The sequence below is a fragment of the Chrysemys picta genome, chromosome 1 (genome assembly GCF_011386835.1).
Source record: "Chrysemys picta bellii isolate R12L10 chromosome 1, ASM1138683v2, whole genome shotgun sequence".
NCBI lineage: Eukaryota > Metazoa > Chordata > Testudines > Emydidae > Chrysemys > Chrysemys picta.
Genome location: NC_088791.1, coordinates 145956544 through 145976442, shown reverse-complemented (window position 1 = coordinate 145976442; position 19899 = coordinate 145956544). Strand labels below are relative to the sequence as shown.

Here is a 19899-nt window from a genome sequence, read left to right as displayed (position 1 = left end):
TTCAAGAACTACAAGTTCATTTTCACTTCTGGCTGGGATTGCTTGTGCACGGTGCCAGTCACAGCACCAGCCACTGTGAGTATGGCCCATTAGAGATTAGGGAAATGAGGAGAGAATTGCTTGGTTGCATAAAACTACTAACATAGGGCACTGACACTGGATACTGGCACCTTTTTCCACAGGCAGTGGTGATTTTAGCTGATATCTCACTCCTGATGGTAACAAAGATACAGAGAACACAGCTGCTGTTGGCATCCCAAAGCCACTTGTGTCCGTATACTGCTAGGCTGTGTATTGCAATGGTGCCTGCCAATGTTATCACTGAGTGCCGTGGGAAATTGTCCTACCACAGAGGAAGAAATAAGGCTGCCATCCCTAGAACCCTGCAACAGAGTACTGGAGAGCACCTCTGTGAAAATTTCATCAAGATCTCTCAGGAGGATTCAAGGGGCACCCCTGTGTACATAAACAAACTGCTTTGCATGCTCCCTCTCCCCGCACCTAACTCTAGAGGGACTGAAAAGCAGATAGCAACTCTACTTCTCTTGGTTCTTCTAGCACGAGTAAATTAATGAAAAGTCAAAAGCTGTGTCCTGCTATTTTGAGGGGGCCATCCCTGGAATGGAAAATTTATATACATGCTTACCTGAGGTTCATTCCCCTGCATTGGGCTTGCCCATGCTCTATTGACAGGACTGGCTGGACTGCAGTGGAGTCAAAAACAGGTCCTAGCTTGCTGTGCAGCTGGATCCAGTTGCCTGTCTCCCATCCTCCTCCTCTTCCTTGTTCACCCCCTCCTCCTTTTTGTTCACAGCAGAGACCTGTGATTTGGGCTCCTTGGAGATATAGATGGTTTAGCTCATTGTAAAAGTGGCAGGTCTGCGGCTTGACACCGAATTGATTGTTGGCCTCCTGGTATGCCTTCTGAAGCTCCTTGGCTTTCACGCAGCACTGTTGCTGGTCCATTATGCCCCTTCTCCTGCATACCCTGAGCACAGCCTCTTCTCCCCACAGGCCCAGGAATTCCAATATATCTTGTCTCCTCCAGGTCGGAGCACATCTGGAGTGTGTAGCTGGTATGGTCAGCTAGGCAGTTGCACACAACAGCGGAGAGCTGTTAGGTGTGCTCTTCTCGCTAGGCAATCAGGAAAAGGAATTTCAAAAATCCACAGGGCTTTAAAAGGGAGGAGTGTCTTCCAGTCTACGTGACCCCTGGGCAGTGGAATTCACAATGGTGACCAGAGCAGTTAGTGTGGGACAACTACTGGAGGACTGTTAGGGTTGACAAAGGTAACAGAGTGTCTACATGCGTGCTGTGCCAACCTCTGTACATAAACCTTGGCTCAACACCACTCCGGGAGGTGGTGTTATTATGTCGGAATAACAGGCCACTTACTCAGTCGGAAATAAATTTAAGTGTAGACACATGCACAACTGGGTCGATGCAAGACTCCTTACATCAACATAATTTATAGTATAGACCAAGCCTAAGAGTTATGTTGCTTCCCAGTTAAAGTGGGATAAGATGCCAGCTAAATAAAAAAAGAACTTTTGTGTGTCAATGTAAGGGAGTTTATGATGAAAAACTGAAGTTTATCTATATGGAAAAAACTTTTCTGTGTAGACAAGCCCTTAGCATTTATAAGTTCATGAATTAGTTTATTAACTGAAATTAATTAAAATGGGTTCTTCAATAAATTTATTATCAGTTGTCTAACTTCTTTTTAATATCTGGAATAATTCATAGATGATCAAAATGGCCAGAAGTGACCATTTTGATCATCTAGTCTGACCTCCTGCATAGCACAGCGATAGAATGTCACTCAGTGACATCAAGCCCATTACTTTTGGTTGAGCTAACAATAATGGAAAAATGCAAACGCTTCAAACTCCAAAATACAGTTAAAACTAACTGAAATTTTATGCTTGGCTATATTTGAAGGTGGTGTTTTTTCTTTTTCTTTTTTGGTTGATCACTTTTGCCATTATTTTAATAAATGACAGTTTCTCATTCTACTTCAGAAAATTTGACAGTGAACTGCCCCCTTTCAGAATGGCTGCTATCTCCTACTGTTTTCAATGAGATTGAGGCCACATGCTGTGCTTAGCCAAAATAGCCACTCTCTCTATTCACTGGCTTCTCATAGTAGGGTTACCATATGTCCGTTTTTTTTTTGGTAATCAAACCCCCGTCCGGGGGGAATTGCCAAAAAGCCGAACATGTCCGGGAAAAATACCGCCGGCCGGGCACTTCCCCTCCCGCAGCTGCTGTGCTCCCTACCTTTACTCTTCTGCTCTGTTTAAAGCTGAGCTGCCCGAGCACTACCGGATTCGGGCAGCCTCCATGCTTCTGGACGCTGAGCCGCCGGCCAGGCACTTCCCCTCCCGGGCTCCAGCTGCGCTGGGGAAGCGCTGGCTGGGGGCGCAGGGTCTGGGGGCTGCCCAGCAAACCGTGAAGCCGGTAGCGCTCAGGCAGCCCTTTTTGCGTGGCTGGGAGGGAGGAGGGGGAATGCGGGGCGCTCAGGGGAGGGGGCGGAGTTAGGGCGGGGACTTTGGGGAAGGGGCGGGGAAGGGGCAGAGTTGGGAAAGGGGCGGGGCCAGGGCCCCGTGGAGTGTCCTCTTTTTTTATTTTTTAAATATGGTAACCCTACTCATAGTCCTTTTCTCCATTTCCTGATAGCATAGGGAGACACCATCTTTTGGGAGGACAGCTTCGTTTCACTCCCACAGGAAGCAATGGGAGCCAGTACCTGTTTTGTAAGAAGGCATCTTAATGAAAGGTAGCCTGTGGCCTCAGGCCCATTAAAGACAATGGGAAATGGTGGCCATTTTGAAATGTGACTCGTCATATGTTTCTGTTGAGATTTTATTCTTCAGCCTCTGATGACAGATACATTTCAGTTATGAAAATGCCAGCAAAAATAACTATTAATCTTAAATATTTATTTTAAAACTATCACCCACTGCACCAGATCTACTCAACAGAGAGGACAAGAGGAAATAGAAAACTTGCAGTGTGTATGAACAGTGGTCAGAAATAGGACTTGTGTGTGCAGGGGAGTATAGAGAACAGTAGGGAAGAAGAAAATGGGATATATCTCCTGTTGACTTGCACTGCTCTTGCAATGCAAAGCAGCTGTAAACCTAGTTTAACTGGCCAGTATGCCCTGGCTGCTTTGTGTTGCTCCAGAACAGCCTAAAGCAGCCAGAGTGTACCGGTGTTACATATTTTTAATGATTTCCAGTTCATACGACATACCTACAAATCATTAGATGAATCTCAGAGAATCATTACTTTTGACTTTCTTGTTCACGTTGAAATTTTTAATAATTTAAAAAAATAATCATAAACACCCATATGAAAATTCACAGACAAAAATGATGTGAACTTGGAGTTAAGGTTCACAATGCTTGACAGTAATTTAGGGTAAAATATATTACAGAGATGTTGTGATTATCCCAACCCCAAACATTACAGAGTTGAAGCGGGAGCTGTGGGGCTGAAACCACGAGCCTCAGTGCCCCACCCCCTCCTGGGGCAGAAGCTGGAAGCTGGGCCTCTGCTCTGGGGCTGAAGCCCCAAGCCCCAGTGCCCTCCACCCCTGGCTGAAGCCAGAATTGGTGGGGCTGAAGCCCCAACTCAAGCAGAAGCCCTGAGCACATGGGCAGAGTTGAGGGGGCACAAGGGTGTTGCCGCCCAAAACTACAGTGCCTTACCCAGAGTGGGGCAGTCCCAGGGGCAGCTCCACTCCCTCACCTCCTCCTCTCCCCCAGTCCTCCTAAGGCTCTGCTCTCTGGCCAGGACGTAGACAGAGGGGAAGCTGGAGCCAGGCAGTGCAGGGAAGCTGCTCCTCTGGCTGGTGGTGCCACAGAGCGGGCAGCCATAACATTCCTGTGTCTGCTGCTAGTGCCCAGGGATGCAGCTGCTCCTCAGCTCCCAGCCACCTCTGACTGCTCACGCAGCCTGTAAGATCTGCCCGGGCGGGGGACCTGGCTCTGGGGCCAGGAGAGCCCTTGGGGAGCAGCCACCCCAGGGGGAGCCCTCCCAGCACACAGCCTCTAGCTACCCCTCTCCCTGCACCCTGAGCTACCCCCCTGCCTGCACACAGCCCCTAGCTACCCCCTTCCCTGCACCCTGCGTTACACCCCTCACTGCACACAGTCCCGAGCTATCCCTTGTCTGCACCCTGAGCGGTTTTCAAACTTTTTGAGCTGAGCCCCCCATTTGAGTTATATGTTTTGGTTGCATCCTTCCACAATCCAGACAGGGTGGGTGGCCTGCTGAGATGAGTCAGAAAGTGGAGGTGGTGCTTCCTCCCTGGACCCTGCTGTGCGGAGTTGGCTCAAGCCCCGCCAGCCCTTGCCACCCCAAAATACAAGTCAACCTACACCTATGCCTGCATAAGGGTCCCACCCCTGGCCCGGAGCCCCGAATCTCCCTCTCCCACCCCTGCTGGGCCCTGGAGTTTTTATAGCATGTTGAAGGGGCCCTCAGAAAGAAAAAGGTTAAGAACCCCGGCTATAGGGCATCCAAACAACCTTAACTTCATCCTGAAGAAATAAAGGAGGAAAACAAAAGAGAAAGAACAAAATCTAATATGTCTTTAAAAATCAGTTTGATTTAATCTGAAACCACAAATATTAAAATGTTTTAATCAGATGCTCATTCTGTGGTGTCATTATGGGGTAGAGTTACGGTTATTTGGGTGCACTAATTGTTCATATCCATACCTTAACATATTTGGATTTCAATTTAGTTTAATCTTAATTTTGAATTTTCTGGATTTATAGTGCTTTGTTTTGGGATAATTACAAACATCTCTGTAATATACTTTACCGTAAATTACTTATATGTACTCTCAAACTTAGCTCCCTCTTAATGTAGTCATCTTAGAATTTAGATTTTTTTTGAGGCTACATTAAACTGGAATAATGACTGTGAAACCCAGGGTGCTACACAATCAATAAATAAAGTACATACAAACGTTAATTTAAAATGTAATTTAAAAATATAAACGTGAGATGACTAAGCCAGAGAAGGACATTATATATTATATGTAACCATCAGTCAAGACTCTTCTTCCAGTTACACCAATGTAAATCAGGAATAACTCCACTAAATCAGTAGATTTACATCAGCGTGAAACTGGTATGACTGGGTGGATAATCAGTCCTTTCATCTTTACAAGTATTTTGAACCTCTGCTGAGAAAGGTGTGGCCAACACACAGCCCACACAATACATGAAGCTCATGGAGTTTAACTATGTTGCCTGGACCAGGTGTGGTCTACAGAGACTGCAGGCCCCATTATAAAATGCTCATGTGCCCCTTTTGACTAGAGGTTCTGGGCCAATATATAGCATTGCATAATGGCCATGGAGCTACAGTGGGTCGAACCTTCATATGCAAAATGAGAGCAGTCACAATCTGCTACAGTTAATGTTAATGCACATGAGGCAGAGTCCTCAGGCTCCTAGTATATTTACTCTCAAGTGTAGTGAACATCACTTCGTCTGCATCTTCCACACTTCCTCTACCTAGAAAGGACAGAGATGTGCCATTACAATTTTTGGTTTAAAACCATAACAAAAGAAAATCTGTTACCTTTTCAGATTCACCATTGCCCAGGGAATGCCTGTGGGTGTGTTAAATGCCGGAAGGAGCTTTCCTGCCAGCTGCACTGCTTTGAGCTTGAACACCTGTGACAGTAGACAGAAGGATGAATTTCTAACAAACCTGGTTTTCTTTAGTTTACCATAAATTAAAGAGAGATTGTTACTTTAAAACATATATATCCCCCAATCCCATTAGGAAAACTTTAGATTATCAAAAACAATTTTTTTTCTGTTCTCTTTTCACGTTTATGATTTAATTTTTACTAGTTCACTTTCCACATTTCACTAAGATTTGAACATGAAGTTTCAATTTTGAGCTTTCATGCTCAACAGTGCTGCTCCTTGGATACACACTGAAGAATATGAAAAAAATCCAATTACTATTATTTGCTGTTGTAACCATGTTGGTCCCAGGATATTAGACACACAAGGTGGGAGAGGTAATAGCTTTTATTGAACCAACTTCTGTTGGTGAAAGGCACAGTATTTCAAGCTTACACAGAGCTCCTCTTCAGGTCTGGGAAAGGTACTCAGAGTGTCACAGAGACCATTAACTCCCCACTTCACCTTGAATAGTCTCTTGCGACCTGTTAACTCTTCATGCTTAACAATCTGTTCTACTTTGTATTTGGCTGTAACACTCTGAGTACTTTTCCCAGACCCGAAGAAGAGTTCTGTGTAAACTCAAAAGCTTGTCTCTCTCACCAGCAGAAGTTAGTCCAATACAAGATCACGTCATCCACCTTATTTCTCAATTAATATTAGGTATTTGAAAATATCTTCCAAAACTATCTTTAAAAAAATCTCAGCTTAAGATTTCTCCCTAAGTCTGATTTTGCAGAAGGATTAATTCTGCTCAGTCTCTAGTCTAGGTCCCTCTGTCTCATAAGAATGATTCCAAACCATTTTCTATACGGCTGGAGCTAACAAAGCCCACCTAAGAACAGTCAACAGTAATTAATCTGCATCTTTATGCAGTATTCTAGCACCTGAATTTAGGATGGTTCACCTATGCAGGGTTCTGGAACCTGTCACATTATCACAGTATCTGTGGAAACCACACCAGAGTCTATGCTTGTTCTATTTTGTATTATTAAATGAAAAAAACGTAGTTAACCCAGAGTTAAGGTCCTAAAATTGATTCCTGTGGAATTCTGCTGGAAACACCCCCATCTGATGATGATTCCCCATTGATTACTACTTTTTGAGATACGTCAGCCAGTTCTGAATTCATTTAATATGTGCTTTATTGATGCTGTAGAGTGCTAATTATTATTTTAAACAGAATGTTTTTGGCACGGAGTCAAATGCTTTACAAAAGTCTAAGTGTATTCAATGACAAAAATCTACATTAACACAGAGTCAAGGTTGCTTGGTGGCATGTTGTCCCCTTGCAGAATGTTGAGTTGAGCAAAATTTAAACTTTTGAAAATCAGGAAACACTCAGTTAACATTGCATGGGCAACCTTAACTCTGCCCTCTTTCAGAAGTGTCCCAAAATGCCCCATTAACACACATACCTTTACTCTGCCAACCCCACAGTTGATGAAATGTACCAGCTCTTCACCTCTTTTTAAAATCCATTCCCTCTCACCTACAAGATTCCATCTAACTCTATTAAAGGGTGGGGGAGGGCTGCTCATGCTACTTTCTCTCTATGCTCTTTGAACAATGCCTCAATATGCACATAGCACATACTCACCCTGGCCCGTGGCATTATAAGATTCAGGAGGTTCCAGATCCCAGTGTAACTCACACACTTAGCCAACTCCCCAGAAAGAATATCACGTGTACAATTTAAAAACCACTTCACAGCCTTTTACAACTTCCTTACACTTATTCACAGGATATTATCTCAACCTACATTTTGCTTAACCATGATTAAAGCACTAGAATTCTCTCATATTCCTGCTCACTGCTGACAATATCCTTTGTAATAAAAGCCTTATGCCCTGATACTGACAAAACCTACACATATTTGCATATTTGTAATGAAGTGTGAATTTCCTGTAATATTTGCTTGAATCCTAGGTGTGCCTCGTTTTCCCCTATACTTTGCATTGCTACTCAGTAGGGAAAAAATAATTAAGTTTGCTCTCATGGCTGACTAAGGCCTTGTCTACTCTACAAACAGTGAATGCGTACACTGCAATGTGACTTTTGGCAGCAAAAACGCCCTGTTTTGGCAAAAAAATACAATCACCCCGACGAGAGACATAAGTCTTTTTCCTCTAAATTTTTGTTGACAAAGTGCTGGTGTAGGCACCACGCTTGATTTTATCGCTTTAATTGGCCTCCAGAAGGTGTCCCACAATGCCCATCGTGACCGCTCTGGTCAGCAGTTTGAACGCCACTGCCCTGCAGCCAAGTAAATGACCATCTGCCCCTCCCCCTTAGAAGGCCCCTTAGAATTTTTGAAATTCCATTTGGCATGGAGAGGTCTCATCGCATCTTCCCAGGTGACCATGGCAGGTTATTGCAGCAAACGCTCTCCCGCTTGAACTACTGCGGAGCTCCTGGATCTGCTCATATAACTTTTTTTTTTCCTCTTACTTAATTGGCCTCTCAGAGTTGGTAAGACAACTCCCACCTGTTCATGCTCTCTGTATGTGTGTATATATATCTCCTCAATATATGTTCCACTCTATATGCATCCGAAGAAGTGGGCTGTAGTCCACGAAAGCTTATGCTCTAATAAATTTGTTAGTCTCTAAGGTGCCACAAGTACTCCTAATCATGCTTCTGTGCATTGTTCCTTGTGCTTTGGAAGATGTGACCTTCAGGTGATCCATACACACCAGCTGAGCGTCTCCCCCAGATAAGAAAGTGCCCAAGACAGAGCAAAGAAGACCTGTTCTGGGAGGTATTGCACTCTTCCAATGCAGAGAAAAGGGAACAAAAGGATTGGAGGGAAGCCGAAAGGCAGGACAGAAAAGAAAATCAGGTGTTTGTTAAGGACACTACTGAATGGATGATTAAAGTAATGGAGGTGCAAAGGCAGATGCTGAACTCCTTAATAGTGCTGCAGACTGAGCAGATCCATGCCTGCCCTCTCCTGCACAGGGCCGGCGCCAGCGTTTTTGCGGCCTCAAGCGGCAAAAAAAAAAAAAAAAAAAAAACAAGCCGCGATCGGCGGCAGCTTTACCGCTGCCTCTTCTTCGGCGGCAATTTGGTGGCAGGTCCTTCCCTCTGAGAGGGACTGAGGGACCCGCCACCGAATTGCCGCCAAAGACCCGGACGTGCTGCCCCCTCCGTTGGCCACCCCAAGCACCTGCTTGCTGCGCTGGTGCCTGGAGCCGGCCCTGCTCCTGCAGCACATTCAGAACTCTTTTCCGTGCCTCCCCCACCCCCCAACTCCACCCGCGCAGTCCTTTCCACTTTCCGGGACTTCTCGGTTTCCCCTTGGCTCCACCCCATTCAGACAACTTTCATAATGATAGCTGGACCTACACACAGCTCTGGTGTCCTTGTGCCGCAGTGCTGGGGTGAGCTCCACATACAGTTCCAGGAAGGTGGCTTTCTGCATCCAAAAGTTCTGTAGCCACTGCTTGTCATCCCACACCTGCATGACAACATGACCCGACCATTCAGTGCTTGTTTCCCAACCCCAAAAATGACGTTCCACTATGTTCAGCTGTTCTGCGAATGCCAAAAGCAATCTAAATTTGCTCCTATCCATATCACACAGCATGTCAGGCAACTGGGAGTCTTCTTCAATTAGGAATTTTGCAATTAACTGCACTGCCATCCACGATGTCTTCATGACAGTTAACAGAGCATAGGAGAGTAATGCGGGATCCATCCCTTCTCATAAAGATGCCAGGGTACACAGCAAAGAAGGGCCATTGAAAAATGCCATGAAAGAAAACCGGAAGCCCATCAAGTGCTGGGACAGAAACCAATACATCACAGGACATTGAGCCAGGTCCCAAGATGTGCCGTGATCTGCTCCACCTTCCCACAACACCTAGCGACAGATGGTATCGAGCTGGACTGTGGTACCCACAGTGCAATGGTCACACTGTCGATGATAGTGCCCCAACTGTGGACGCGCTCTGCCAACTTTTATTATGCCGATTTCTGAGTGTCGACATCAATTTTGTCAACAAAACTTGGTAGTATAGACAAGGCCTAAGAAACATAGGTCTGTGTGTCATATCTCTGCCTGGGTAGAATCAGTAAGGAAATGACTGAAATCAACCCAAATCAACAAGGGGTCCAAGAGAAACAATTTGAGAAACAGGGATTGATACTCTCAGTAGGGAAGCTGAGCAGAGACCCCCACTCAAGAACAAAGGGCTAAGAGGTGTGAGATGGGAGAATAAGTGAGGGCTCTGGAAAAAGACTGTGGGCTCTCTCACCTGGGAACTGACTAAGGCCTGGTCTACACTATGAGTTTAATTCGAATTTATCAGCGTTAAATCGAATTAGCCCTGCACTCGTCCACACAACAAAGCCATCTGTTTCAAAATAAAGGGCTCTTAAAAAAGAATTTCTGTACTCCTCCCTGACGAGGGGAGTAGCGCCGAAATCAATATTGTCATTTTGAATTAGGGTTAGTGTGGCCGCAATTCGACGGTATTGACTTCCGGGAGTGACCGCTCTGGACAGCAATCAGAACTCGGATGCACTGGCCAGGTAGACAGGAAAAGCCCCGCGAACTTTTGAATTTTATTTCCTGTTTGCCCAACATGGAGAGCACAGGTAACCATGCAGTCTGATAATCGAAAAAGAGCACCAGCATGTACCGTATGGGAGGTACTGGATCTGATCGCTATATGGGGAGAGGATTCAGTGCTAGCCGAACTACGTTCGAAAAGACGAAATGCCAAAACTTTTGAAAAAATCTCCAAGGGCATGATGGAGAGAGGCCACAATAGCGACTCAGATCAGTGCCGCGTGAAAGTTAAGGAACTCAGACAAGCCTATCAAAAAACAAAGGAGGCAAACGGTCGCTCCAGGTCAGAGCCACAGACATGCCGCTTCTACGCTGAGCTGCATGCAATTCTAGGGGGGGTTGCACCACTACCCCACCTCTGACCATGGATTCCAAGGCGGGGGTAAACTCAGCCACACCTGAGGATTCTGCAGATGGGGAATAGGAGGAGGAGGAGGATGACGACGAGCTTGCAGAGAGCACACAACACTCCGTTCTCCCCGACAGCCAGGATCTTTTTCTCAGCCTGACTGACAAGCCTCCCAAGGCAGTAACCAAAACCATGACCCCATGGAAGGGACCTCAGGTGAGTTTACCTTTTAAAATATAAAACATGGTTTAAAAGCAAGCGTTTTTTAATGATTAATTTGCCCTGAGGACTTGGGATGCATTCACGGGCAATACAGCTACTGGAAAAGTCTGTTAACGTGTCTGGGGATGGAGCAGAAATCCTCCAGGGACATCTCCATGAAGCTCTCCTGGAGGTACTCCAAAAGCCTTTCCACAAGGTTTCTGGGCAGTGCAGCCTTATTCCGTCCTCCATGGTAGGACACTTGACCACGCCGTGCTAGTAGCAAGTAATCTGGTATCATTGCATGACAAAGCCTGGCAGCATATGGTCCCGGTGTTTGCTGGCATTCAAGAAACATCCGTTCTTTATCTCGCTGTGTAATCCTCAGGAGAGTGATATTGCTCATGGTAACCTGGATGAAATACGGGAATTTAATTAAGGGGACAGAGGTGGCCCTTCCTACTGGGCTGTTTGCCTGTGGCTGAAAAGAAATCCTTCCCTGTAGTAAGCCAAGCGCTGAGGGGAGGGGGGATTGGCGCTGAGCTTTTCACGTGTGGCTAGCAAGCATCTTCCCTGATACCAGCCACGCGGTGGGGGGAGGGATAAAGCGATCATCCCAGAGAATTGGATGGAGGGGGGGGGGTTAGTTTGTTTTCTGCTGCTGCAGGTTAACAGGAAAACCGCAGCACTCAACGGGCTTTGCTTGGTATGTGGGAAAGGAGGACGCAGAAGCCGAAAGACAATGGCTTACCATGGCCGCATGCAAGCCGAATTCTGTTGCCCGGACCTGCATCTGTGATCTCTAACAGCAAAGCCACAGGCACTCAATATTAAAATGCAAAATGCGACCTTGCACAGAAATCACATGTGCTATGTAATGTGAATAGTGTTGTTCACCGTGAAAGAGTATAAGCATTGTTCTGTAAAATGGATCTTTTTAACTACTTCTCTCCCTTTTTTCCCTCCCTCCCTCCAGCAGCTGCAAATTATTCAAGCCTCCCTCCTCCATCCCGAAGGCTATCTCAGATAAGGTGTTGGAAAAAGAGGATGCGAGACGAGATGTTCACAGAAATCATGGAATCCACCCGCAATGAAAGAGCTCATCTGAATGAGTGGAAGGATACGGTATCAAAGTACAGGATAGATGCCAGTGAACGTGAGGACAGGAGGGACCAACATGAGGAACCAACGTGAAGACAGAAGGGACCAACGTGAGCAGAGGAGAGACGCTCGACATGAGAGGTGGCGGCAGGAAGATCAGAGGAGGCAGGATGCAACGCTGGGGCTGCTGCGTGAGCAAACAGACATGCTCCGGTGTCTGGTGGAGCTTCAGGAACGGCAGCAGGGTCTGCCCCTGTATAACCACCCTCCCCCCTCACCATGTTCCATAGCCTCCTCACCCAGACGTGTAAGAACGCGGGGGGGGGGGAGGCTCCATGCACCCTCCCATTCCACCCCAGTGGACAGCCCAAGCAAAAGGCTGTCATTATTTTAACCTTTTTTTAGTGGGCTTTTCCTTCCCTCCGATCCTCCTCCCAAACCCCACCCGGGCTACCTTGTCAGTTCTCTCCCTCTTTTTATAATCAATTAATAAAGAATACATGATTTTTAAACGATAGTGACTTTATTTCCTTTGAAAGCAAGCTGTGATCGAAGGGGGAGGGTGGGTTGCTTACAGAGAATGAATCAATAAAGGGGGTGGGTTCATCAAGGAGAAACAAACAGAACTTTCACACGGTAGCCTGGCCAGTCATGAAACTGGTTTTCAAAAGCTTCTCTGATGCGCAGCGCTTCCTGGTGTACTCTTCTAATCGCCCTGGTGTCTGGCTGCACGTAATCAGCTGCCAGGCGATTTGCCTCAGCCTCCCACCCCTCCATAAATGTCTCCCCCTCACTTTCACAGAGATTGTGGAGCACACAGCAAGCAGCAATAACAATGGGGATATTGGTTTGGCTCAGGTCTGAGCAAGTCAGTAACGTGCGCCAGCGACCTTTTAAACGTCCAAATGCACATTCTACCACCATTCTGCACTTGCTCAGCCTGTAGTTGAACAGCTCCTGACTACTGTCCAGGCTGCCTGTGTATGGCTTCATGAACCATGGCATTAAGGGGTAGGCTGGGTCTCCAAGGATACCTATAGGCATTTCAACATCCCCAACGGTTATTTTCTGGTCCGGGAAGTAAGTCCCTTGCTGCAGCCGTTTAAACAGAGTAGTGTTCCTGAAGACGCGAGAGTCATGAACACTTCCCGGCCAGCCTACGTTGATGTTGGTGAAATGTCCCTTGTGCTCCACCAGTGCTTGCATCACCATTGAAAAGTACCCCTTGCAGTTTATGTACTGGGTACCCTGGTGCTCCAGTGCCAAGATAGGGATATGGGTTCCATCTATCGCCCCACCACAGTTAGGGAATCCCATTGCAGCAAAGCCATCCACTATGACCTGCACATTTCCCAGAGTCAATACCTTTCGTAGCAGCAGCTCAGTGATTGCTTTGGCTACTTGCATCACAGCAGCCCCCCACACTAGATTTGTCCACTCCAAATTGATTCCTGACTGACCAGTAGCTGTCTGGCGTTGCAAGCTTCCACAGGGCTATCGCCACTCGCTTCTCAACTGTAAGGGCTGCTCTCATCTTGGTATTCTGGCGTTTCAGGGCAGGGGAAAGCAAGTCACAAAGTTCCATGAAAGTGCCCTTACACATGCAAAAGTTTCGCAGCCACTGGGAATCGTCCCACACCTGCAACACTATGCAGTCCCACCAGTCTGTGCTTGTTTCCCGGGCCCAGAATCGACGTTCCACGGATAGAACTTGCCCCATCAACAACATGATTTCCAAAGCGCCGGGGCCCGCGGTTTGAGAGAATTCTGTGTCCATGTCCATGTCCTCATCACTCTCGTTGCCGCGCTGCCGTCGCCGCCTCCTCCTTGGCTCGTTTTTCTGGTCCTGGTTCAGCATAAACTGCACGATAATGTGCGAGGTGTTTACAATGTTCATGACTGCTGTCTTGAGCTGAGTGGGCTCCATGCTTGCCGTGGTATGGCGTCTGCAGTGTTCACCTAGGAAAAAAGGTGCGAAATGGTTGTCTGCCGTTGCTTTCATGGAGGGAGGGGTGAGGCTGTACCCAGAACTACCTGCGACAATGTTTTTTGCCCCATCAGGCCCTGGGATCTCAACCCAAAATTCCAGTGGGCAGGGGAGACTGCGGGAACTATGGGATAGCTATGGGATAACTACCCACAGTGCAACGCTCCGGAAATCGACGCTAGCCCCGGTAAATGGACGCACACCACCGAATTAATGTGCTTAGTGTGGCCGCATACATTCAACTGTATACAATCTGTTTCCAAAATTCGAATTCTGTAATATTCGGATTAATCCCATAGTGTAGACATACCCTAAGGAAGGAAGTCAGAGAGAGAGACAGAACCTGAAAATGGAGTTCACTACAGCTTCACTGATGAATTATGGCTTGACCAGAATGGACTATGCTTTAACCTTCATTTCTCTATGCTAACCTAAGGACTTCCAGTGCTGTGGTCCAGTTGACTAATATATCCCAATCTGTTTTGAACATGCTGTTTGGGGTGTCACTGCAAATACTGGGTCAGGTGCATTAGTCCCTGAAGAGTACACAAGTCTCTAATGCTGATGACGCTCATTAAAAAAAATACATGTTAATTAAATCTGTGACTGCTCTCCTTGGGAGAGAATTGTATCTCTCCTGCACTGCAGTTTTATCCTCATTCTGCCATATATTTCGTGTTATGGCAGTCTCGGATGATGACACAGCATATGTTGTTCAATTTAAGAACACTTTCACTGCAGATCTGACAAAAGACAAAGAAGGTACCAATTTGAGATTTCTAAAGATGGCTACAGCACTCAACCTAAGGTTTAAGAATTTAAAGTGCCTTCCAAAATCTGAGAGGGAGTAGGTATGGAACATGCTGCAAGAGAGTCTTGAAAGAGCAACACCTTGATGCAGAAACGGCTTTTTATGTGACTCAGATGATGAAAATGAATGTGCGTCATTCCGCACTGCTTTGGATTGTTATCGAACAGAACCTATCATCAGCATCTAAACGCCCTCTGGAATGGTGGTCGAAGCATGAAGGGGAATACGAATGTTTAGCATATCTGGCATGTAAATATCTTGCAACGCCAGCAACAACACTGCCATGTGAATACCTGTTCTCACATTCAAGTGACATTGTAAATAAGAAGTGGGCAGCATTATCTCCATAAATGTAAACCATCTTGTTTTTCTTGGTGACTGGCTGAACAAGAAGTAGGACTGAGTGGAGTTGTAGGCTCTAAAGTTTTACATTGTTTTATTTTTGAATGCAGTGATGCAAAAAAAAGTCTACATTTGTAAGCTGCACTTTCACAATAAAAAGAGATTGCATTACAGTACTTGTATGAGGTGAATTGAAAAATACTATTTATTTTGTTTATCTTTTTTACAGTGCAAATATTTGTAATAAAAAATAACAAAGTCAGCACTGTACACTTTGTATTCTGTGTTGTAACTTAAATCAATATATTTGAAAATGTAGAAAGCAACCAAAATATTTAAATAAATGGCATTCTATTATTATTTAACAGTGCGATTAAAACAAGGATTAATTATGACTTTTTTTAATCTCGTGATTAATCACGATTAATTTTTTAAATAATTTGACAGCCCTAATGTAAATGCATTCTCATTGTTTTCCAAAATACTGGAAGTAACTGCAGGTGGAAAAACCATATTCCTTTGTTTAGGGTGGGGTAGCTCCTGTTTGTCTGGCAAACATATTTTAAGAATTACAATTTCACTATATGTCCATAACTTTGCATCAGTTACTTGCACCTATATTACACAATGATACTAATAATCAGTCAGTTATGAGCTTTCCATTGACATATTACATGACATCTTTCAGAGACAGATTATGACAATACCGAGTTGGGGTACACTGGTCTGGGCAGGACAGCTGAAACTCACTGCTAGATATCAGGGCACCCTTTGCCCTCAGGCTGTGCCTCATATCCTCTCTCAACCTTTTTTTTGCTAGACTGAACAAGCCAAGCTCTTTCAGTCTCCTCACATAAGATAGGCTGTCCATTCCTCTGATCATCCTAGTAGCTCTTCTCTGTACTTGTCCCAGTTTGACTTCCTCTTTCTTGAACATGGGTGACCAGACTTGTGAAACCTCCAGATGAGGTCTTACCAGTGCCTTATACAATGCATTAATGCTTCTCTATCTCTAGTGGAAATGCCTTGCCTAATATGTTCTAGGATGGAGATTGCCTTTTTCAGAGCTACATCACATCTGTAATTGCTCAGAATCTATATGTTGACAACCCTGGCCAGTGCACACTTCTTTTCCCACAGAGGTCAAGGTATCTGTGTTGTTAGTTCCAAACTGTCTCTCTGGAAACACCACATTAATCTGCACAGAGATCAGGAAGTAGCCACTTGCTCCTCCCTCTCCACTGACTCACCCTCCTGGGGCTAGTAAAACAGATTTTTTCAAACAACCAATCCAAGGCCTGCCTACCAAACATCCTAATTTCCCGCCCCCCTGTAGCTCCCTGTTCCCCCTCCCTACTCCTCACAAAGTTCTCTGCCTCCAGCTCCTGCCAGTCCCCATAATAAAACAAAAAAATTGGGTAGATTGGCTACTGACTATTCTGCTGTATTCACAGTAAACCTCCCCATAAAATAAAAACATGTTATACTATAACAAACACAACTCATAGCAAGCAACATAAGTTATTACATCTTTACTGCACAGCTGTATAAAGATTTGGACTAGAAATGTCAGTGGTGGCTGTTCACCAGGAACCCTGGTGTAAGCACATTGTCTTGAACTACATAGGTAAGGCCCTATCAAATTCACAGCCATGAAAAATGCGTCACAGACCGTAAAATCTGGTCTTTTGTGTACTTTTACCCTCTACTATTCAGATTTCATGGGGGAGACCAATGTTTCTCAAATTGGGGGTCCTGACCCAAAAAAGGAGTTACAGGGGGGTTGCAAGGTTATTTAGGGGGTTTGCAGTATTGCCGCTATTACTTCTGCACTGCCTTCAGAGCTGGGCGGCTGGAGAGCAGTGGCTGTTGACCAGGTACCCAGCTCTAAAGGCAGTGCCGCACCAGCAGCAGGGCCCTATACATAGGCAAGCACAAAGTGGCTGCATAGAAATCCTCTCACTTTTTTTTCTTGATTGGCATATATGCACTATAATCCTTTCAGTCTGCAAATCTATGCAAGCTAAAAAGTGAATATGTTCTTAAATTTCATATGCAATTTGTGTCCTCCAAAGGTGGGTGAAATATATATTATATATATTTTCCAGACCTGAAGAAGATCTCTGTGTAAGCTCAAAAGCTTGTCTCTCTCACCAACAGAAGCTGATCCAATAATTACCTTCCCTATCTTGTCTCTCTAATATCTTGGTACCAAAACAGCTACAACAATACTAAATGAGACATTTTGACATGCATCAAAAAGACTCCACTAGAATCTTTTTTCAAAATGCCTATTTTTGGACCACAGCCCAAATGACCCAATATTTTCTGCACTCCAACAAGGCATAGCAAATTTCAAGAAAATCCACACAAGCATGTGGACTATAGAGGACTCCGAAGCATTGTTCTTTAAACAGGAAGGACAGAAGCACAATGAAGGGAAAGGACTCCTGTATACATCCATTTGCAGCATAGGGGGGCCTGAAGGATGTGAAATGGCCCATTCATTGTAATGAGATGTTCTCAACTGAATGAGAATACCCCATGGAGGTGACTACTACCTGCAAAAATAGCTCTGAGATGTGTGAATGGCTCAATTCATCTCAGTGCATGTTCCCATCCCCCTCCCGCATGCTTTTGATGCTGTGGTATGCACAAAGTATGCCTCTTCTCAGCTCCCCACCCAGAACTCAGCTCACAGGGAAAGGGTCCAATGCTTGTAGCTGGACACATGCCCCTCAGAACCTGGCACACAGTGGGGCCAGTGAAAGGGCTCAGACACCCTCAGAGAAGCAAGGCCTCTTCATATGAGGGGGGACTCAGCCCCCTTGGAGGGGCAGGAGCCCCCCATATGTTGGCACAGACATGGGAAGGGAAAATGTGGGACTGACAGGTGCTCCTGCCCCTAGTCTACCCCAGTCCTCGTGCCACTCAAACCCACGTCCTACTTCCCAATGTCCCATCCCCTCCACTCAGGAATACCCATGATGCGAACCAACTGTAACAGAACTACACCATCACCCTTGCAGCTCTTGTTGTAGGGGGTATGACCAAGGAAACAGAAGACATTGCCAAAGTGCCACTGTGTTCCAGCTACCTTCAGATGCTGAAATAGTCCTTTGGGGCCAGGGACAGCCATGTTTAAGTTAAAGCAGCTGCGAATATGCTCCAAATTACGACAGGCAAACTGGTCACCAGTTTTCTAAAAGATATGTTTTTAGTTCAAAAAGGAACTATTTCAGGGAAATTCTATGGTCTGTGTTCTATAGGATGATCACAATGGCCCTCTCTGTCCTTGGAATCTATGAGGTCAGAAGGGATCACTGTGATCGTGCAGGAGGTGAGACTAGATGATCACAGTGACCCCTGTTTGAACTATAGCATATCTTTTAGAAAACATCTAATCTGAATTTTAAAATTGCCAGTGATTGAGAATCTACCATAACCCTGGGTAAATTGCTCCCATGCTTAATTACCCTCGCTGCCTTTATTAGCATTCTGAATTTGTCTAGCTTTAATATCCAGACACTGGATCTTGTTATACCTTTGTGTACTATACAAAAGAGCCCATTATCAAATATTTGTTCCCCATCTGGGTACTTAGGACTGTGATCAAGTCACCCCTTAACCTGCTCTTGGTTAAACTTAAATGATTGCACTCATGGACTCTATCACTATAAGGCATGTTTTCCAATCCTGTAAATAAAGCATACATTTTTTAACAGCGCGGTAAGTAACCATTGGAACACTTTACCAAAGACTGTGGTGCATTCTCTCTCCATCACTGGCAATTTTTCAATCAAGATTGGATGTTTTTCTAAAAGATCTGCTCTAGGAATTATTTGGGGGAAATTCTATGGCGTGTGGCACACAGGAAATCCGACAAGATGATCTCAGAGGTCCCTTCTCAGGCTGGAATATATGAATCATTCTCAAGGCTCTGCTCTGAATCCTCTCCAATTTATCAATATTCTTCTTGAATTGTGGATGCCTGAACTGGACACAGTATTCCTGTAGGGGCTGCACCAGTATCAAGTATAAAGGTAATATAATTTCCCTACTCCTACTCAATATTCCCATTTATGAAAAGTCCAGTACATATGAAATGGCTAAGGATTGGCATTACAATCTGTACTGTTTTGTGTGCATGTGTGTCTGGGGTCTGACATTTATGAAAAAAATGTGAAATTGCCAGTAGGGAGTTGTCACATCAGAGAGTAACAGAGCTCTCATGACCACTTAAGAACACAGAGCTCATTTCTTGGCAATATAGTGAAATCTAATCTTTATATGATGGGATATCCACAATGTAATTCTCTCCTCTGTATTTCAACTTTTTGGTAAACGATTAGTGCAGATAAGCCCCTTCTAAGGGAAAGCCAAGCCTGCTGTCTGCAAACAGTTCATGAAACATGCTGTTTCACTGACTGAAGGGCTGTACTTTACATATTCAAGTCAGTTGTAGGACAAAAAGGTTCATTCCATTTCACTGGCATGCATCACCATAAGTTTCTTTAAGAAACCTGAACAAAAGACACACTGCATATCAATCTTCTGGAAAAGGATTGTTTTGATTATCTGTGAATAGCCTATCAGGTATTCCACATCCCTATTCCTCTATTTTCAATGACAGCTTTCAGGGTGAATTTATCCACCTGAATTTTATTATCAACTCACCCAGAAAGAGATGCCACTTTGATGATGGTTATCAAAATAAGAAAAGACAATCACATAAAAGAACTGTTTTATATCTGAGGCCAGCAAAGGTAAACACAATAAATAATTGGGCTTTTTATGTTGTGTAGATTTAATAT

The 19899-nt window shown here is 45.0% G+C and overlaps 1 protein-coding gene across 6 annotated transcripts in view; it reads right to left on the bottom strand.

Moving 5' to 3' along the window:
* MAN1A2 (mannosidase alpha class 1A member 2) overlaps positions 1-19899 on the bottom strand; it is a 300076-nt gene that overhangs the window by 105558 nt on the left and 174619 nt on the right. For all 6 annotated transcript variants that reach the window (XR_255681.4, XR_010599037.1, XM_042852063.2 and 3 more), the window contains one exon: positions 5606-5700. Coding sequence is in view for 4 of the 6 variants with exons in the window: in XM_042852063.2 (XP_042707997.1) it covers positions 5606-5700 (95 nt within the window). In the remaining 2 variants the exon portion in view is untranslated. The remainder of the gene's footprint in view (positions 1-5605; positions 5701-19899) is intronic.